The 22,611-nt window shown below is 40.7% G+C and overlaps 1 protein-coding gene across 1 annotated transcript in view; it reads right to left on the bottom strand.

Moving 5' to 3' along the window:
- Positions 1–3,986: 3,986 nt before the first annotated feature.
- The window catches only part of LOC103805168 (X-linked interleukin-1 receptor accessory protein-like 2), a gene marked incomplete at its 5' end in the record, with an annotated part of 186,335 nt that continues 167,710 nt past the window's right edge, over positions 3,987–22,611 (bottom strand). The window contains 3 exons of the mRNA XM_009077804.1: positions 3,987–4,684; positions 12,844–13,014; positions 16,784–16,927. Coding sequence (XP_009076052.1) covers positions 3,987–4,684; positions 12,844–13,014; positions 16,784–16,927 — 1,013 coding nt within the window. The remainder of the gene's footprint in view (positions 4,685–12,843; positions 13,015–16,783; positions 16,928–22,611) is intronic.

Below are 22,611 nucleotides of genomic sequence, written 5' to 3'. Positions count from 1 at the left end.
TCTTTATACAGGTTTCTCATCCACTGTCTAGAGAGAGGAATATTATTAAAATACCGGCTCAGCACACAGCCCCCAAGAACTGTCAGTATTCACTGTCCTTTGTTACTTAATTTAAAATTACCCTGTTTTCTTGTGGAACTTTCTTTAGGAACATAAAACCTGTAGCAGCTGAATAGGTTTCCAATTTCTAGCTCATTTTATAGAGAATCTTCAAGCCACAATTGCCTCTAAAGTACATAACACGCAATGGTAAGTACACAAACAGTAGTTTCCAAACACTATAATAAACCATCTTTAAAATGAACATGCCCCAAATCAGAAGTCTCCATGGGTGCTATAAGGATGTTTGCTGCTGGTGATTTTGTCACTGGGGAAGGCACAGCCTGACAAGTTGGGGGTTGTGGGGCTGCACCGTCACCCAAGTGAGCTGCAGCACCAAGCAATGTCAGGGTAGTGCCCTGGCCTCTTCCCCAATAATGCACCATGGCTTTGGTGAGACAGAGGAACACAGAATGCCCATATACCCATCTATTTCAGCTAATGAAGTTCACATGAATGAGCTCAAATATTTTTGCCACCAAGGCCCTGGTCCAGCTGTCACTGCTGCCATGAGGGACCTCACTGGAGAGCTGCTACGCTGGTGGTTTTCAGAGTGGGACAAGCTCATGGTCCCTGTGCCATCCAAGTCCCACAGGTGGATGCATTTCACTGTTTGTCAGTATTTTTCCAGACCCTTAAGCGCTACCTATGGAAACACTTGGCCTCTTGCATGTCATAGAGGTGCTGGAGCATGTCCAGAGAAAGGCAATGGAGCTTGGCAAGGGACTGGAGCACAAGTCTGATGAGGAGAGGCTGAGGGAGCTGGGGGTGTTTAGCCCGGAGAAAGGAGCCTCAGGGGACCTTCTTGCCCTCAACAACTACCTAAAACGTTGTAGCCAGATGGGCATCAGCCTCTTCTCCCAAGTAACAAGCAATAGGACAAGAGGAAATGGCCTCAAGTTGCGCCAGGGGAAGTTTAGATTGGATATTAAGAAAATTTTTTCACTGAAGGAGTTGTCAAGCACCAGAACAGGCTGTCCAGGGCAGTGGTGGAGTCACCACCCCTGGAGGGATTGAAAAGACATGTAGATGTGGCACTCAGGGGCATGGTTTAATGGTGGGCAGTGCTGGATTCATGGTTGGACTCGACCATCTGAGAGATCTTTTCCAACCTAAACAATTCTATGATTCTATACTGGTATTAATGAAACTGAGTCAGTGAGAGGCTCCCAAGCTCAAGTCCCATCCCCAGACTGAAAGCAAAGGGGTACAGGCGGTTCCGATTCAGGTATATATTGTCGTAGTACTCAATACACACTCAGAAATCTTAAAGCAGATTGTGACTTGGCATCTATAACTAAAAGATATCAATACACAGACACTCAATGTGCTTTTGCAAAATGACAGAAAAACTGTTCTTTTCATGTTTCCTCGATGCAAACATGACTGCATTTTGCTTTGGAATAACTACGGCTCTAAGAGACAATATTATCATCAGGTAAATGAATTTGTTACCCATATTTAGTCCTTGTAAATAAAAAGCAGACCAACCTGCATATGTTTTTTCTCTTTTCTTTTTTTTTTTTTTTTTGGAGTTTGCATGCTTAATACATAACTAGCAGGTTTAAAATCTCACTGAACATTCTATGTGAATTAACCAGATTATAGAGTAATGTGGGAAGGAAAATAATGAAAAGTACAGCTTTTCATTTAAACATATGCAGCTCTTTTCATGCAGGGTTTTCTTTCAGGAGTTTTTTTCAGCTTTGTTTTTTTTTAAATTACACTTTGCATTAAAGAACACAGCCAGTGTAAACACAGTCTGTAACACTTATAAAACAGTGCAAATTTTGTAAATCTCTGGGAGGAGGTTGTAATACATATATTTATAATGGAGGTAAAATTGCTTTCTTTCTCAGTAGAAAAATACATCTATTAAACACCTATATGTTTGGAACCTAACTTCACAAAAGAGCAAGTTATAGTTCTATACTGTGTAATAAATTAATATCTTTTCTAGATTTTGATTTTCAGTGTTAGTGTCAAATGCATAATAATGCTAGAAAAAACCCAAAAGAAACATGTATTATTTAGAACATAATGAAAATCTTACAGACAATAACTGGTGTAGGAGGGCACAGAATAAAGATCTGGGGAAAGAAGCAATGGAAAAATACTGACCTCTATGAATTATTGCACATTTGAGATGATTCTCATGGCCTTTGGGCCAATTTTGGATACTTTTAAGTCTTAGGTCAGTGTTTGTTTCCATTTGACTGTAGGGTACAATTTAGGAACCACTGCAAAATGTCAAGGATTTACTGAACTTGTTTGCTGATGAAACCACAGGCAGCTGAGTGCAGAGTGCTAACTTTTATTCATGCAATCAAAGAGAACAATGCTAAAGACATACTGAAACACAGGCAAGGTTGCTTGCCATAAAAACATTTTTGGGAACTTGCTCCAGCAGATCTTACTGAGACAAAACGCTCATGTCTACTGTGCTTTCATTAGAGCCATGCCAAATACTGCAACACTGGCTTCTGCCTTCATATTTAGGGCTTTCTTCCTTGAATACTGTTGTCTCCATAGTCTGACTCTGCAACCCTTAACCAACTGAGTATGGAACTCTCCATGATACATACTAGTACTCACTGAGCAGCAATGCCTGAGAACCTATATAAGACTTGCAATCCATCAGCAGCAGTAATGCCTTCCATGAAAAATAAATGACACTATCCTATTTGACTGATGGGATCACTCACATAAGTGAGAAATGCAAGAGACCTTACCAGCTGCTTAAAAATATCACTTTTCCCTAGTTGCACAGACAGCAGAAATATTCCTGTTTCTGCTGTATTTAAAAGATACCTAAATTGACAGGTAGATAAACAAGAGAAAACTGTCTCAGGTGATTACTGAAGTCAGAACTTACTAGCAAACCTGAATAATTTAGCACTTTGTCTCTGAATATTGCTGTAGTAATTATTTTCTATTGCTGATGTTATCACAAAAAGGTTAATTTCAAATTGTAACTACTGATTTTGGAAAAAAAACCCCTATGTAAAATTGCCTTTACTACAAATCTTAGAAGAGCTCAAGAGATCTTAAGAAATTTCAAATTAATGAATTGACTGATAGGCAGATAAATTTAAACTGTTTTAAAAAAGTCATTAAAAATCTGCAAAAAAAGTCAAATAATCTCTAATAGACAAAAAAAATTGTTTAAAATCCTTCTAACCATCTTCCAATGTTCTAGTAAGTTGTTTAATAAAACCACATTGCTAACCACTGACTAGGAATACAACATGCCTCAATAAGAAAATGAAGAGATGCTGATGGGAGCAGGTGATTACTTCTGCAGTAGCTGTTACTATGCACTTTATTGATAAAGCTTCATCTGCATTGTTTCAGCTGGTCATCTTCTAACATATATTTGTGAGACAATGTTACTGGGAAGGTTTCCTCCTCCTTCCTTTGCAGGATGATTCACCCCTTGTGGTCTGCGCAGGAGATAATTTCTGTAGCATGGTTAGAATTTCAAACTGTACTGAAGTCTATATGAAAAACCCAACGACTTCTGTGTATTTCAAATACTGTGACTTAAATATGAATGGGTGTTGGAGACCATATACAGTGACCTTTTAGCCATCCCAGATTGTAAACCTACTGTAAAATGATGGGATGCATTTTTTCTCTCCCCCCTCCATTTTAAAGAAGCAATAAAACTGTACATTAAAAGACAGGAAGGACATTACTGAGATACAAAAGAATGCCCCCTTTGTCAATAATTGGTAAATGTAAACAAAAAAGTTCAAGTAGAAAAGCAAACAAGTGTGCTGCTGCTTCAAATATGTTTTCTCACCCCATGGGGTTAGGGCAAAGTTCTTTAAAAATGTGTGTCTTCATGGTGGTCATGAAGCATCTCAAAAGAGTCCTGATCTTCACTACCAGATATCACTGGTGAAGCTAAGCTCCTTGGCTGATAAAGGTAGCATGGGGTTGTTCCTGTGAAACTCCTGGGGATCCTTCACGGTATTGTTCAGAGGTAGCTGTCCGTTTAGTAGTGTCAAAGGAATGTTACAGTACGTGTGATGGTTGCTTATGGAAGCTATTGGCAAAGTTGCTGCTGACACATCATATTCGTATCCTCTGCAGTAATGTCTCATGTGCACAGAGTCTGCTTGATGGTAATCAGTTAAATCAGCACGCGACTCCACCAGCGTGGCAGATGTACCTGTGACGGCAAGAGAGGGTACAGTCTGGAGGTCTCCAAAAAGGCCCTGCTCTGCAGAATCCAGGACCTGATGCCGAGACACCACCTCCTTTTTCTTCCCTGGCATTTCAAAGACTAGGCGCTTCCAAAACTTAGAATTCAGTTTGCTGCTTTTTGGTCCTTTCCACTTGACCACTGAGAGAAGTTTGATGGTGTGCTTTAAAGATTCCACTTCATGATAATTCACTTTCCCTTTTAATTCAGTACACTCAATCAAAATAACTTTGATTTCTCCACTGACTAGCATGTTATGGAGTCTGTTTTCCATCTCAAAAATACTCCATCCTCTCCTGAGAACATAGTCTGGAGTTAACACGATAATGAGTCTTCTGCTTTGCTCAACACATCTTGTGAGATCTTCAATGTAGGCTACAAATTATAGAAAGAGAGAAAGAGTAAAGAATGAAGAAGTCTATTGTATCAAAACATCAGGCTTGCAATCAAGTACAACAAAATCCTACTGCTTACTGATCCACACCATTTAAGACAATGGGCATTTCAATATACTCCAACAAAACCAGGATTGTGTGCCACAACGTATTTCTATTTATGGAATACACATAGAAAACTCCTTAATAATACCCTCCATCCTTTACTAATTTTCCCTGTTCATTGCAGCAAAATGACATTTACATAACATCCTCACTGTGTAGATGCATTAGTGACTAAAAACACACAGTTCACTTCGTGAAAAAATATAGGTCAAGATCAATGTAATGTTTGCGCAAATTTTAACATTAACATTGGTTATGATTGACACTGTGTTGAGGGAAACACTCTGGGAAGCAGTTCTGGTGTTTCAGATGCAAGGACATGAGGGTGCTGTAGGGTGTATGAGCTGTAACTTGCAAGAGCTCAAAAGGAAATGAACCCTCATCACATGCAGAACTTGTGCTATTGCATAGAAGCTCTTTCTTCTTTACGTATTGACCACAAAAGCACAAGAACATTCTTTGTGGCCCAATGGTCTGTTTTAATATCACAGACCTGTGCTTCTATGTACCCCGGGGTGTTAACAGAAACTTCACAAGTGACAGGAACAAATGGAAAATTTAAACATATCGGAGGTGTTTATTTGTTGAGACATCAGTGACAAAGAAAATAGTAGAATCTTTTATTCATGCATGCCAAGTAGTTGCAAACAATCAGTGTAAGCAGAAATGCCAGCCCCATCATCAGCTCCATGATGCCAGCTTATGGAACTACAAATTATTCTTGAAGTTGGATGCCTGAGTTTACTTATCCCAGGGATGTAGGGAAGAGAAGCCAATTACGCTGGTCTGACATGAAACAGGATGGGAAAGAGATCTACTTACAGACCTGATCCAAAGCCCATTCAAATGAAGAGACTTCAACAAATTTCAATGGGTTTTGGGTCAAGACCAGAAAAATGAAATCACTTGGAAAAAACCACTATGGGCAGAAGAGTGTTCACTGGTTGCATAGCATTACAACTGCAAGCTTTGAGACAGGATATCTCTTTGTTATTTTTAAACTACATGAACCTCTTGACCATGCTAGAATGTGCTTGAGAATGTGCTGCCTGACAACAGAGGAGATGCACGTGTTATAAATGAAGACTTGGACACAAGAGCTGCACAGAACAGATCTTTACTCAGCACAGGGCAGGGCCTCTCTTACACATCTGCCCTCTAGCAGGAACAATAATTACAAATAACTTCATTAATCAACATCTGTTACTGCAAGACTCATTTTTATAGTCCCAGGCACCATACCACAGCATGCTTATTCACACCACTTCCAGTAAAGTAAATAGCTACAAAATAGGCCAACAGGAACATTCTAAAATAGCTTATTTTCATAAGACTGAAGGCATAGTTAGCATCAAATCTGCCTTTACCAATGTTTTATTTCACCACTTAGCAGCAAGAAGAATTTCTTTCACAAATGGAAAAAAGGCAATTGCAAACATCCCACAGACACACAAAAATTTAAGACATACACATACATTACAAATGTCTATGCAACAATCCTGATTTTTAGTTAATGGTTTATGACTCTTTAATCATGCAGCATTTACAGTTTGGTTCTTTTTTTTCTTGAAATATTTTATGAGGAAAACCCCCACATTGTTCTGTGTGAAGTAGTTACTCATTAATGAAAAAAATTCAACATTAAAATCCATGGGAGAGGCAGCAGAGAGGGGAGAGAGTCAGCAACAATGAGAAAATGATAAGCAGAACTGGTGAAACAAAACTTAAGGAAAGGTAGAAATGTTCAATACAATGGAAAGAGATTATCCCAATGTATCAACAGCTCAGACTCTTCATTTTCTTCCTTTCTTTCTGCTCCCAAAAAGAAAGAATTTAGGTGGGAAGCTTCATCATTAGAGGTTGAATCTGCAAGATACAGTAAAACAACAAACTATCATGCATCTTTCCTGAGACATATTCATCCCTCCTTCAATCAACTCAGAACACTGCTATACACAAGACAGTTCTCTGCTGGACACAATACCAGGCAATACCACATGTCCAGGTTGCTGCTAGGCACAGCCATGCATATCTGATATGCATCCCATTGAGAAAAAAACACAAACCAACAAAACAAACAAAGTCACTCCACTTTTGTCTCTTCAAATGTCCATCAGCAATCATTTCAATAGCAACACCCCACCAATAATCCATGACACCATCACAATAAAAAACTCATCAGGCTTTGCTTTAGTCAAATAGGGAATGAAGTACGAAGAAGACAGGAAAAAAATCCCTATTTTCTCAGGTGGACACTTGTCCCCTCTGTGCCTCTCCCACACTTTGGCATGCCCACCTTCCTTACTGGGTATTGCAACAGGTTAGAGCTCTGTCCTCAGCTGACTAACAGACACCTTCAGAAATGACCATGAGGTCATCCCTCAAATTCCACATTTGCAGCTGATCACTGACAGACATGGCCAATGAACAGGAGGCCTGTTGGTGCACTGAGGATGAAGTACACTGTATTACAGGAAACTGGAAACCCGAATTTCCAGCCATCTGGTCCAGAAGTACTTAGTACTCCAAATAGCTTCAGCTTGGGACTACAGCTGAAGGTAGGTGACAACATTCCTGGTGCATGTGGCTCCATTGGGTGCATTCTACAATTTGTCCAATGTGCTCAACTTAAACATTTCTGCAAAGAAAAGCATAGGCAGATCTGTGTGTGGAAATTCCAGCTTTATTTTTTCCAGTGGCACCAGTCTGACTGCATAAACCTGTGAGTGGTTAAATCACCTGCTCTCCTTTCACTTCAGAATTTGAGACTTTACAAAATACAGCAGGTTCAGTTGTCTACCTCAAGTGCTGAGTCCATTAGAAAGTACTAAATCCGAGTCATCTATATTGTAATGTGGGATGGAGAAAGGGTTGCTTCCACATTTCCAGTGAGCTTAGAAGTAATTGTCAGGCAATGGCTCTTTTTCATGTACAAGACAAAAACTGAGCAGGGACTTCAGGAATGACATCATCAACTGTGAGATTCCAGAGCAACATATTTCCATCAGATAAATATAACTTTGCTGTAACTTCTCTTTTGCTGCAGGAGATGTCAACTTCAATGACATTTCATTGTGAGGGAGGAAAAAAAATTGTCTTGATGAAATCAGCATGGAATTATTCACTTTTAATTCCCAAAGACTGTATTTTATCATAAACTAGAACGTAAAAATAAAATGTCAGCACTAGAATTAACCCACTTGATTTTATTGAAGAAGAACATTTTAAATGTTGACCTTTTTTCCCCTCCTTGAAACACCATTTTGCAACATGGCACAAAACTGTTCTCAAAATGTTAGCAAATCCCATAGGTCAAAAGAATTAAAATTGTGAGTGGCTCTATCAGTAACTCTCTTCCGTCATGTTCAATGCAACACCCAAGAAGGCATGGACAGCAAGGAATGTTATACCCAAAACCAAACATTTTTTTTGCCTGGTTGCCCTTGAGTAACAAAGACAGATCACCTTGACAGCAAATATGTGCTCACCAAACACCACCACCATGTAATGATGCTGAACTGCAGTTTGAAGCACTGAAGAAGAGAATTCCAAGAGATGCATCCCATTAGCAATTAAATCATGTGTAACTGCCTATGGAATCTTGAAAGAGCTACACTAACCACAGGCTGGACTGGAACCCAGACAACCTAATATGCAAGCAGACTAAGAGCAAGAAGATTAATGAACACCATGGACACAGAGCTGCTTACACAAAGAAATGACTGACTAACCAGATTCAGATGATTTGCAAAGTCAGTTGAGGGAGAAGAACACTAGAAATCATATAAAGGCCTACAGATATTTTTGTGAAACATGGTCTGCAGCACCACAAGAACCAAATAGTATCTACCATCAACCCAACGCTGGTTGGTTCCTGGCACACTGTAAATAACCAACCTTTCTGTGTTTGGCAATGTGACCATCACTTGAGGAAGTTATTTATAGAAGAGTCAGTCAGTCCTGGTTTCCTAATTCAACAGTTTCCAAACCCTAAATTTGATTACTTTATTATAACACAAATGGTTGCATGTCTTGCTTTTCCAATTTAGTAAATATGTTTTGCTTCTCTTAGCTCAGACCAGAACAGCAATGCAGCCAAAACTGCAGAAACACTGAGTGGAGTGATGGTCCCTCTCCAGAGAGAGCCCAATCCCAGTAAAAGCTAAAGTAAGGGACAACTGATGGTATTAAAAAACAGCTTGACAATTTTGACCTCTTCACTTTCAGGGTTTAAAATAATTTGCAGAAACCATGGTGAAAAATATCTTCCTCTCATATAGTCCTGATTTTAGAAGAGTGAAATGCAAATAGACATTTTTCTCTGCAGACACATCACCCTTAGCAAGACAGGTGAAATGGCTCAGGTGAAAACAAAACTATTCCTGATACACGTCGCTCCCCCCTCCCCCTAAATGTTTAGCCTCCTCATGTCTCCTAACACTGAATTAAGAAACTCACAAGGCTTGTGAGTGTTTGCTGTGGAAAAGGGTTTGTCAAAAAATCCCTGAAAACTTACAGGATAAAAATAATGGGAACTTCTAAGAAACTTTAGTAACAACTGCATCTCAGGGATCACAGTTTCCTTACACAGGTAAACATGTCCAATTATGCCTAAGTTACCTAGGCACTAAGATGCATGTGCTGTCAGCTTCGACAGAATGAAGAACACTCATTCTGTTAAGACCAAAGAATATTCTTTAAGAAAGAACAGCTGCTATGATACTTCCCATAATATGCAACTCAATTCCTGGTTTACAAACTTGGTGTCACTGCTTACATAGCACACTGCATGGCATGTCTCCCTGCTGGGTTGCCCCTCCCATCTTCCGGCTGGCATGGCCATGTGGACTTCTGCATGCGTGAGAGCAGAGGAGCAGTGGCTGTCTGAGCCCCTTTCCACCTTGACAGTTTGGGGAGCCAGGTCCATCCCTGCTGCTCTCAGGCAGCACCAACTGTCATTGCAAAGGTCCTTGCTGGCCACCATGCGATGGGCACCACTGAAGCCCTTGGCACCCTTCATGTTCTCCCTCCCACTAGGACAAAATGCTCCACTGGGATAAAATTTGTATCCCAGCAGGGCTCAGAAATCAACACCTACTGTAAAACATGATTCAGCCCCATCTGACCTGAACTCTGAATGCCAGGGATCTGTTTCCCAATGGTGTTGAGACAGCCTCAAGTCCCCACAGCCATCATCTCTGCCCTCCTAGGGACAGCAACAGTTGCTCCATGGACATCCCTGAAACAGCTGGTTCTCAGCAGAACCAAAACGCAGAGCACTGTGGAGGAGGTGGCTGCTGAGTGCGTCCCAGCTAAAGCACATCTGGCTGTAATCTCCCCCTGGCCTGCACAGGGACATGCAGAGTCTATCACAGCTTTCCCCCAGAGGTTAGTGATGAGCCAGCTGGACAAAAACATAACCAAACTTGTCCCTGAATTTTTCTCGAGTCAGCTTTTTAGGTTGTTCAGAGAACTGTGCAAGAACATTAATGAAATACTATTTAACAAATCTATTTTTCGCTTGCTCTCCAATCCAAGGAGCAGCTGCACGTACTGCTGCATGCCAGAAGGAAGAGCAATGGTGCACACCCTCCTGTGGCAGCACCTCACAACTGCAGAGCCTGGAGGAGCCACCAGCCTGAGAGAACACAGCTCCTGTGCTACACTAGTGGAGTGGCACACACTGAGGTACGCAGGATAGAAAAGGAAACACATCAGAACAGAGAGTGGGAAAGCATTACATTGGCTGGAAGTCATTTACACTGAAAGATGAGGAAATGCAGCACGTGTAAGAAGAGATATTTCCTAAAATAAAAAGATGACTGTGGTTAACCCTCCATTTTTTTCTATAGAGATCTACCCTGAAGAGCTATATATTTTGTCATATCTGACACTTTTTTGAGACAGTCGCTCTAGAATATGCTATGTTTACCTCTGAAGTTTCTAGCAGGCCCATTCCACATCACACTGCCTCACTAAGCACTGCAAGTCCTGTGAGGCTGGGGAGCATCAGGCAGAACACAGCCAGGTTCCACTGCTCCAGCACACAGGGAGTGATTGCTAATACAGGAGACCGAGTCTTCCCTTCTTCTCCATCCCCTCTCCCACTCTCTAGCCCCCCTTAAAATATCTTTTTCCAAGCTAAAGCATGCAAATCACACTCATTTCAGTTCCACATTTTATTCTGCATTGTCATTATGTCTGATTAAGCGTTCTTGAAGCTCCATGTGTTAGAATCAGGCTTTTTCATAATACTGAAGGAGGGAGTTCGAGAGGAAAAAAGAGGGATTAAATCTGTGAATGTTCATAAATGAGAACTGACATTTTCAGGTACCCTACATTTTTGGGAGAGGTTTAATGAATACCCAAAGTGATGACAAGTATTTGCTGAGTGCCTGACTGACAAAAATAGTCAAAAATAAAATACCATACTCGCTGGTACAATTACTGGAAAAAAGAATCTCATTTCAGATTAATCTGTGCTTCAGTATAGTTAACACTGGAGGGTTAACTTTAAACTCTAATTCACTTTCATAATTGCTATGCATAACTGCTATTTTGTTGGCTATGAAACAACTAGTTACAAGAATTCTGTGATCTTCAACACAAAAAGATGTCTTTTCTCTTAACAATATCTAAAAATTCAGTACTATGTGCTTGTCCTGTCAGAAATAAGAAGGCTATGAGCCAAGTCTCATTTCTGGAATTTGTCAGTAAGGGAGAAAAACTGCAGGGGCAAAATGAAAAAGGGAATCAGGTCTAAACTAAGAGCTGCAAATGCATATGATAAATTCAAACCACTACACAGGACTTCGCATGATCTCTGGCTAGGCTCTGACTCCTCATTCCCAGTAGTACAGGATACAGAGCTCTGTTTCCAGCTCTCTCAAATGTCAAAGAAGAAACAGGCTCTAAGTTCTGGGGCAGGCACTGGGGTTTGGCAGCAGCAAGGCGGCAGTTTCAAGTCTTTTGGCAGGCAGGTTGCTAACACAGCTATGTTCTAGCTGTTTCATGTTTGGAGACATCTGCTCCACTACAGCCATTGCTTTGTTCTCTTGTTTATATTTCCTATATAGTAGCACATACAGAGAGAAGTTCATATTCTCTTCTACCACTTTTCATGGAAGTGATTTGGAGGGAGAGTTTGTAAAAAAAAAAAAAAGCTGATTTTTCACCAGGGTAGCATTTCAAATCAATGTGATATTACAGCAAACATATGTGCATTTAAAATTCATCCACATGATGCATGTGATTCATGGTCTTTTTGACTTGCTCAAAAATGAATCTGGTAGAAGAAATGACATAACTACAACTCGGAAAGCATTAACTGTTGGTACAGACATCCAAAGGTGCTGCAGAATCTTCAGACATGGCAGGAAAACTGATTTGAAGTGGACAACTGTATTTTACTGTCAGCATGGAAAACAGCATTGGCTCACTGGGCTCTGCATAGTCCTCTGACAAATTAGTATTACTTACACAATATCAATTAGTTACACAATGCCCACACTGCTCAGAAATTCAACACTTCGTCAAAACTCTAATGAAAAAAATGCACCTTTACCATTAACTGGGAAACTACTGTAGCTCTTTATGAGACTTCTGAGTTAAAGAAAAACCCAAAACACAACAGAAAAGATGCCTTTTACTTGTAAAGCTGCTGTAGGCAAACAAATAATCACTGACAAAGATTTCTCATTTTCAATGATACAAGAAAGCCTGCAAAATCTTTTTAGGAAGTTTCTTGCTTAGTTATCTGTGTCTGATGTAGACATTTTGGACTCAGGATTGCTTGCACTGCTGCAGCCTTCCCTGTAGGAAGGTCCAGCTCCTGCCTCCACTGAAATCAATGGCATTTCCCTCTGATTTCAACAGTGCAGGAACAAGCTCTAACCTAGAGCTCATATTTGCAGTGCTGAGGAAACTTCCAATCCTTGCAACCACTTCCCAAAGAGAGATTTTCCATACCTAGCACACAGTCCAGGCCTTTGTGACATGTGACAGAAATAAAACTGAAAGGTCAGAAATACTTACTTCCACTAGGGATCAGGTCCCTATCCGGAATGAAGAGCTTATACCCATAGTGCTTTTCTAGAACATCTGGCAGAATTTCAAGTGCAAACTGCTCCTCTTCATTATTGTCACGATCTAACGCATCAGGATCCACTTTGGTGTATGAAAGATATGCATCATATTCCTTGTTGTCTGTAAGAAAACAAATTCATGTTCAGTCTGCTGTTTGCGAGAGTACTATAAAGAATACAGGGAAGTACTGGGAAATCATATTATTCCATGAAATGATCAAGCATTTCCCAACAAAATTGGATCTTTTCACAGGAATACATAACCTGGCTTCTAGAGAGAAATTTTGCAGATTCACACAAAGGATATTATTTCAGTTTTCTTTTGTATGTTAAGCTAGTTAGAAACTCTGCTCCCTGTGGTCAGTATACACATATCACAGCTGGAAAGATCATGGGCAAAATTTTGACACAAATACTGAAGCTGGAATTTCTAAACTTAATCCTTTACATATTGCTAATGGAAATCTTTTTACTCCTGTGCCTCAAGAGTTCTAGGATTATGTGAAAGTTTTGAGCTTGGAAAACTTTTTGAGCCTGGAAAGTTCTGAGCAAGGAAATCTTGCATAAGTAATTGTGAGAAAAGACATGACTTAACTGAAATGAATACTGACTATGCAGAAAACAATGCCAAAACCCAAACAGTTCAAAGCTTTTTTTTTTTCTGAATACCTTATAGTTTTAAAAACCAATATAATAATTTAAGAGGTTACCTGATCTAGGACATTTGGGGCTCACAGTAAGAGGGAGAGAAATAACTCCCAGAGCAATGGGGAGTGGGGGGAGAGTGGCCCCTCCATTTGCCTTGGAGGCAAAGTCTGATCCAAAGGTGGAGAAGGCAGTGGGTGACAGAGGGGACCCAGAGAGGACAGCCAGGCTGCAACACAAGGGTTTGGCTAGAAAGGGCAACACACCTCCTCCTCCTCTTCCTCCCACACAGCAATAGGGGCTTGACTCCAGCTCTCCGCATCTGAAACATGGAGCTAAGAGCTGGTGACTGTGCCAGGAACAGAAGTGGTGCCACTACTGAGCTTGGGATCCATGCTGGGATCAAACTGTCTTAGTGATATTTCTCTTTGCTATTCCTCTGCAGTAATGGAAAATAGTATATCGAAAAAGTCAACCTTGAGCAATTCAGTCTCCAGGGAAGGGCACAGCTGCCATTATTTACAGAAAATGAAAAATCAAATAGTTAATGTTGTGAGAACAAAACTGCATGAATGGAGGGTTTCTGAGTACCAATTATCTGTAAAGAATAATGCACATGAAAGATAATTAAAGTAGCTAAAAATCATCAATATGTTCTGATAAAAAAACCACAGAACCTAATACAACATATTTCTTGATGACCTTGAAATGATGGTTACTTATAATTCCTGACACAAAGCCAGACCCATGAGGGTCAGAGCTATGGACAAAGCCTGTGAATAATTACATATTTGTAAAAGGCAATTTGCCTAGTGTCACCATAGCTGTAGGGGAGGATGGAAGATGTCCACCTGGCTTGCTGACATTCCTCTGAAACCAACAGGCCAGTCAGCTTTGGAGGCCTGTCCAAAACCTGCTCCCCTGTCCATAATGAAGCCTGCCAAAACCTTTTGAGAGATGCCAGCCACCAAGTGATCCTAGGCAAACATCCCTGCAACTGTTTGAGCTCTGCAAAGGCAGCAGAGCAAGCCCCAGAGCCCTGACGTGCCTGGCCATGGAGCAGTGTGAAAGCTGCACATGGACTGTGTGCCAGCAGTCTCTGAGCTTCCTGCCCCTTCCAGCTGCAGGGGCACAGCTGCCCTGTCCAGTCACCTCAGCTCACAGCACCAGTGAGCTAGATGCAGACAGAACCAGTTCCCCCAGGCTCCTGATGGTCCATAGGCTTGTGTTCCATCTCAATGGTCCCAGCTCCCTCTTCACAAGCTTCACATAGATAGGACAGAGCAGAAGGACCTGTCCATTTCTGCCCACTGCTTGCTCTGGGTGCTCTGGAAGCAGCACTGTTTAGAGCCATTTTCTAAATGGATCCCTTAATCCTCAGTGTCATTTTCTCTAAAAGCAATGCTACACAAACACAAGAAGTGAATGCATCCAACATTGCTTCCATAGGATATTTTTAGACATAGGAATAAAGCAAATCTGTTGACTTCCAAATCTTCTTCTTTTAAAGAAATCCAAGTATAAACGGAAGATGACCCTGCAATTGCATCTATGCAGCTGATTGCTAATGGGAGCTCTGTATGCTCCTGCTATAGCCTGCACTAGTAGGAAGAAACACACCCACATATGCTTTGACTTCAGTAACATTCTGCTTCCATTCTGCAGGATCAGAATGGGACACAGCTGCAATAGGTCTACAATCATGCACTGGAAAAACAAAAGGTTGTTTTCAGAATTAACCTGCGCACAAAATCCCTTACGTACTCATGATGCTTCCTCTGAACAACTGGAAAACAATATTGCTTCATAAATTAAAAAGTGCTTGAACCAAGGAAGTTACATGAATAAAAATGCAGCAGCTTCACACTGAAAGCACAAAATAAATGAACTGAAGCAGGCTGGAGGAAGTTACCACTTTTTGTTGGTGTGAACCAGGGATAATCCCAAGATGTTAGAGGTAAAGTACTTCCCAAATCACCTAATCTCACCCTTCACTTACTCCTCAGTACCAGAACAAATGTTGTGCAGTATCATACACTATAAAAAAAAGCATCATTTTAGGTTTTTCCACTGACACATGAAGATCAAGAAAGAGGAAGTTTCCTGACCTCTATTCCTGCTATTTATCGTTCTTCATTCTAAAATCCCTTAGACATCATTCCATCCATTCTCCAAAACTCCTATAGATTTCATTGCAGTGCAGCATTTTCACACCATATCTACTCAGTGTGAAACAGAAACATTTTTGACTGCATTAACAGTAAGACTAACTGCAGAAAACAACATGTCTGTGCAACTGCACATTGTTTTGGCAGTATGGAAATGTGTTCCCTGCTTTTTTTTTCAAATACATTATAGTTTCTAGATGTACCATTCCAGAGTGCCTATGTGATGGTTAAGTGCTGCAGTAGGCTGTGGCAAATCTGTGTGCTTGAATACTGCTACTTCAGATCTACTTAGATGCATATTAATAACATTAATTATGCTATAAATATTAAGAACATAATAATACGGTTTAAAGCAGTTGGATTTAGGTTACAGGGCTTACTCCAGCTTCATAGGAGTAGGAATGTTCTATATTCAGGAGAATTAAAGCTTCAATTTAAAAATACAAGTTTAGCTTTAGGCACCAAGCAGAAAATATTCTAGTGAGAGGGAACATGAGACAAGAAAAATGGAAAACAGCCTAGTTTATTCCTAAACATGCTCCCCAGGCAAGCTGTACATTTCCACTAAGTTGTTTACAGTCTGCCAATTAACTGAGGTAACTAGTTAGCCTTGATAACAATTGCCTCTCACTAGTTCCTGGAGGTCATGGGCAGCCTGATGGCAGTTCAGTGGAAATGTTTAGGGAAGAACACCTGGTGAAAGGGCTGCCCACATACAGTGTGGAGCTCAGGAGAAGTGGTCCTGGCTACATGCAGCACTAGACACATGAGTGTGAAGAGTTCCCCCGAGGAATGAGTTCACAATTGACATTCAAGCCTCTACAACAGACTCACAAACAATTCTTCTGACTCCCATTTGCTTATGGCACAGCCCAGTGACATTTCACTGAAAAGACTCTTTGATTTCAGGGGCTTTGGGAGAAAGTCTTAGGGCTTTATGCTGTCAGTTGCTTAGTAATTTGAACTTAAACTAGCAACAGCCTTCTTTGGGGATTAATTTCAATCTAGAAACTTCATCTCTTTGGGTCTCTGAAATATTTCCATCGCATATATTGTGTTTCCTGTGCAACTGCTTACCATCAGCTGCTTCGTCTCCTCCAAAGTTCTGTCTGTAGAACAGCATTAACTCTATGTTGTAGCACTTATAGATGGTCACAAGCAAAATAAGCAGAAGAAGGATGGCTCCCAGTCCTCCAGCAAGCTCTATTTTGTAGATCAAATCTAAAATTAGCAAGGAAAGACAAAAAGGTTATGATCTTTCCAAGCTTTATTTGCACTAATCCACTGTAAAATTCCACATAAAATTGTGCAGCTTCCAATTACAACCACTGTAACAGTAAGAATGCCTAACATTTTTGTTCATTACCTTTTACTTTACTCTTTTACTCCATCTACTGCTCTTCTAAAACCACCGTCTGAAATCCAGAATGCATTTGAGGCTATAATTATAACTGTTCTATCCAGGAATTATGTAGCGATTTTACACAGAGGATTAATCAACTTTTAATGAGCTGGTGGAGTTTGAAACTTCTGCACTGGCAGAGTGCATCAAATGCTGATTGTACCCTGTTGAGGAGGCTCTAGTCCCCCTCCAAATTAAACAACTTTAGTTTTATATTTGTGAAGCCTGTGGATGAGCTGATATGAGCTGCCAAGCCAGGGCTCCAGCTGGACCACTGGAGAATGAATTGAGCATCCAGAAAGCCCAAGACAACACAAGAAGCCAGGGGCACACATCAGGCTGCTAAGAGCCACTTTATTTGAGTTGTGATGGCTACTAACAGAGTTCTCATGTGTTTGTAGATTACATGTTATACTTTAATGAGAGCTAGTGCTAGTTAAAATTTCCTACTGGGGTAATTTTGTTAGGAAACATCACAAGCAGTCTGCCTCAAAGAACTTCACAAATTCATCCAAACACTGTGGTCCATCTTTTACAGCTGGGGAAACAGAGGCATAGAAAAGAGAAGCAGCATGTTCAAGGTAATTCAGCAAACCAGTGGTGGAATGGGATAAAAACCATTGAATACCAGTCCAGAGCTCCATCTGATGTAAGGCACTAGCTTGAACAGCACTGCTCTTTAGCCTGAAATGTCCTCTGAATGTAATGCTGCTCCTAACACTGCTTGGCATATTACTTAGCCATAAAAGACAGAGGATGACAATTTGACTCTAACAACCTCTATTAATTCCGATAAGACGTCATGAAGATATTTGTTGCTGTGACAAATACAACAAGAAGTTGCAAAACTAACATAGGCGAGACAAAGTTTTTGTGATCTTTACGCTTCTAAAACTTAGGTCAGAAAAAATTACTTGTATGTCATTTGTGTCATTTTCAAGATAAAAAGCAAATTAGTTGTGTATCTTTTGGGGTTATTCTTGCCTCGCCATGCCTTGTATTTCAATAATTAACATCAGATGTCAAGCTATTCCCAGTTTACAGTATCTCTGATGTCTGTCTGGCAAGAAGTCATGGACTAATAGATGGAAAAGTCTATTACAATAGCTATTTAATCTTTCTGAGAACACAGGGAATTCATGGGACTTTTACTGCACTGCATGATAAAGCTAGCATATGCTCTGGGGATAAATCTGGTCAAATGGAGAACAGAGTTGGTTAAAATCACTTTTGGGGGGAAAATATTTTTTGTGATACTGAACCTTTTTTGCTAAGAAACTGAGACTATGGCAGAGCTGCCAGCTTGGATGCAGAGAAAATGTTGAGCCTTGCAGCCCACACAGAAGCACAGACTTGTGTCCACTTGTTGGGGGAATGGCAGGGTATTAAGCCAACCCACAAAATCCAGCTCAAAAGACAAAATCAATCTGCTTTTGCATGTCCTGTATTTATACTTCTGCCCCATAAACTCTCCTAGAGTCCAGATATAACGAACTTCTGCCCCATAAACTCTCCTAGAGTTCAGATATAACGAGGCTGAGGAGGAGGCTCAGGGGAGACCTTCTCACCCTCTACAACTCCCTGACAGGAGGTTGGAGTCAGGTGGGGGGTGGTCTCTTCTCCCAGGCAACCAGCAGGAGGACAAGAGGGCACAGACTCAAGCTCTGCCAGGGGAGGGTTAGGTTGGATATTAGGAAGAGATATTTTACAGAGAGAGTGATCAGGCATTGGAATGGGCTGCCCAGGGAGGGGGTGGATTCACCATCCCTGGAGGTTTTCAGGATGAGACTGGATGTGGCACTTAGTGCCATGGTCTAGTAATGACGGTAGAGTTGGGACTTGATGATCTTTGAGGTGTCTACCAACCCAGTTGATTCTATGATTCTATGAAAGCTAAGGCTTTTGAGATCCTTATTTCCATTCCAAGTTGAAGGCAATGAGAAAAACTCAAAACATTTAGTTTTCTTGCCTACTCTAGCTTAATACTGGCCTCAGATTAATTCCTTCCTCCTCAAGTGTCCTCACTAAGGTCAGTAGGGAAGGTAGCTTATCCAGCATTAGGAAAGGAGTTGAATCTGGGTTTGTGCTACAATAGTGACTGAAAAATAGCAAATAATAATATCCTGATAGTTTCTAATGTAAAATAACACAGAAGGACCTTGCTACAACATGTTTCAGAAGATTATGGTTTTTAAAATAGCAAAACTCTTATAAACACAATAAATGAGACACAAATATGTTTTAGAAGTTCCTCATAATTTAGTACTTGACCAGTGTCAAAAGAAACCCTCAAAATGAGTTCCCTGCATGTCTTGATTAAAGGCAGCTTCCTTGAAATAAATCATGAGCAAAAGTCATCATAATATTTACTTATATCTCATTGCACTGCTTCTTTCCCCTAAAAGCATGTCTTGATTTTTTTTCTGGTGTTCCTGACAAGTTATTCATCTTTGAGGACAGTTATATTATAGACTATGTAGGATTCAGTCACTAAAATACTGAACTGTTTTCAAATTCTTTGAAGGGTATCCTGAACTATTCCCACAACTAAAGGACAACTGGGTGTATATTGCATTTCCATGTAATTTGAGTACCAAATATGCTAGGACAGCATAGAGAAAAAAAAATAAAAGCAAACCAAACCCAGGATTGTCCAGAACTTATTTCTGAACTACTTGAAAGCAAATAACAACGTGGTCTTGAATTAAGTCAGTAAAGAAGAATGTGACAGCAGACAGTGGTATTGAGGTCTTGGGAGCATGTCTGCTTCTGTCTTTGTATTGGTAACTTTGGGTGTTTGAAACTGAATTTGGTTCTTTTTCAGTCCAAAAACCCAATAAAAATAACTCTAGCTCTGAGGCTATTGGTACACTGGTGCTGCGCAGAGAGCACCCCTGTATCTTCCTGAAGGTTCGTGAGGACTGTACCACTAATGCAGCAAAAAACTTCAATATATTTTACCTTCAGTATTTGAACAGTTAAATTTTCTATTTTTAAAGCAAACCACATGCTAAAAATAACCACCTGATGTCAAAACAAGAACTCTAGAAAGTCTTATACTACATCCATGACTTGGATTTGGGGTTTATTCCTGTTTTTTATCCAAATCATCTTAGTTTACCAGGACTCATGACTAATGCCTGATATGCTGCAATCACGCCTTTGGACAGAGGGCAGGTGTAACCTACAGCACTGTGACAGCCTGGAGACAAAATGGAGCTACAAGTGCCTCTTAGCACACAGATAATGCAGCTCTTAACAGGTAAGACTTTGGAGGGAGGGAGATTTCTCTGACTGAGAGAGCTGTGCTGCTTCTTTGCCTCAGCATCTGGAATGCTGTAGCACATTGCAATAGGAATCCATGCTCCCTTCTTTGACATGCAAGAAGGATGCTGGTCAACAGCTTTCTACAAGTCCTGCCCTAAATCTTGTCCTAGGCCAGTAAATACAGTAGTATTTCCTGGCTCATGAATACTCTAGAGTCAAACCCAAGCTGCAGAAAGCTAGGATAAGAAGTAATAAATCAAGTTGCAGAAAGGAAAAGTTTGGTCAAGTATTTGTAGGAACTTAATAAATAACAAACAGGACAATGGGACAGGCAGTCAAAGGACACAGTAAAATACAGTGGTTATTTTAAATGCCATTTTAATAGCTTGAAAATCAACTATTGAGAATGCCTGAGGGGAATATAACTTTTCTACAACCACAGTGCGGAAATTAAATAGTGGCTGCAAAGTGATCTTTTCCACCTCTGAATTCTGTATTCAGCAGTGCCTCTTCCATAATTTCAGTAGAGCTCTGAAATATCTGCATTTTTTTTGTTATAAATAAGCCTAGCTTGTTATTCTAATATATGCACACTGCAGAACATTTAACAGTGTCAACATAGATATACTTACTATCAGTTGTATATTTATGAGATTCAGGGGAAGGAAAGGTAGATGCTTTTTGCACTAAAGAGGCTAATCCTCCATCATGATGACCAAATTCCCTAACCAAAGTTGTGACAACCTGTCAGTTTAGATCATGGAAACAGAAATGTTTTGGTTGGAAAAGACCTCTAAGATGATTGAGTTCAACAGTTAACCTAGCACTGCCAAGCCCACCACTAAGCCACGTCCCCAAGTGCTCCATCTACCTGACTTTTGAACCCCTTCAGGGATGGCATCCAGGTCCTTTTCCACCAAGCAGCTTTCCAGCCACTCTTCCCCAAGCCTGTAGTGCTGCATGGGGTTGTTGTGACCCAAGTGCAGGACCCACCACTTCACCTTGTTGAAACTCCTACAGTTGGCCTCAGCCCATTGATCCAGCCTTTCAGCTCCCTCTGCAGAGCCTTCCCACCCTCCTCTATGTATGTATGTATATAGCAGATCTAGTAGATAGTAGAATGATCTCCTAGCTCAACATTCCTGCCCAACTTGGTGTTGTCTGCAGACTTACTGAGGGTGCACTTGATTTCCCTTGTCCAAAACACCGATAAAGGTATTAAACAGGACTGGTCCCAGTACTGAGCCCTGTGTAACACCAGCTGTGACTGGAGACCAACTGGATTTAACTCCATGCACCACCACTCTCTGGTCCTGGCCATCCAGCCAGTTTTTTACTCAGCAAACAGTGAATCCATCCAAGCCACGAGCGGCCAGTTTCTCCAAGAGAATGCTGTGGGAAATGATCTCAAAGGCTTTACTAAAGTCCAGGTAGACATCATCCACAGCCTTTCCTTTACCCATGTTGAATATACATTTGTGTGTGTTCCACACCACAACCACAGAACCTTTTTTCTCAGTTGTTTACACCTTCTGTATAGATTTTTATCCTTATTTCTTAGTGTAAAATATAACCTATGTTATGCCTGTATTTCTGGGAGGATGTAAAGCTCTCATGTATAAAGAAAACTCTGTAAATAGGACTTGATGCAGCTGATTCCTCACAGAACTGCATACTGTACTTCCACACATACAACCTGTGGGTCACATCAAAGAACAGCAAAAAAAGAGAGGACATTGACCCAAAAGTTTACTCTCCCTAGCAGCCCTTTTTTTGTCCCAATACCACCCCTCACTCACCTTTCATTTTGTACAGATTATAGCCATGAAACACATTGCTTAGCATCCAGCATGTCTTCAGGTGAACTGATGACTGTGGATGTTTTCCAGAACTGTGATGCCCCATCTAGAGAGGCCTTGGCTGGTCTTCCTATTCTTCCACCTGGCTCTTAGTTAATTTGTCCCATGGTAATGTCCTTCCTATGCTCCAAAGTCAATCTTCAGCATGCTCAGATACTAATAGTGTATTTAAAGCTTCTCCAAATGGTGACACTGTGGGATTTTGCTGCATATGTGACAACAGAGAGCACTGGCTTTTTTAACTAACACTGTAGTCCAGAATCTGCTGAGAAGCACACCCTTTGGCATAGTGAAAACACACAAAGAACTGGTACTTCACCTTCAGGTTTGCCTCAAGAAAACTTTTCATCTTCTCTGCTTTTGGCAAAATAATTTAC

The sequence above is a fragment of the Acanthisitta chloris genome, unplaced genomic scaffold (assembly GCF_000695815.1).
Source record: "Acanthisitta chloris isolate BGI_N310 unplaced genomic scaffold, ASM69581v1 scaffold1797, whole genome shotgun sequence".
Classification (NCBI taxonomy): Eukaryota; Metazoa; Chordata; class Aves; order Passeriformes; family Acanthisittidae; genus Acanthisitta; species Acanthisitta chloris.
The sequence above is the reverse complement of the archived record's forward strand: the minus strand, read 5'-3'. Positions and strand labels throughout refer to the sequence as shown.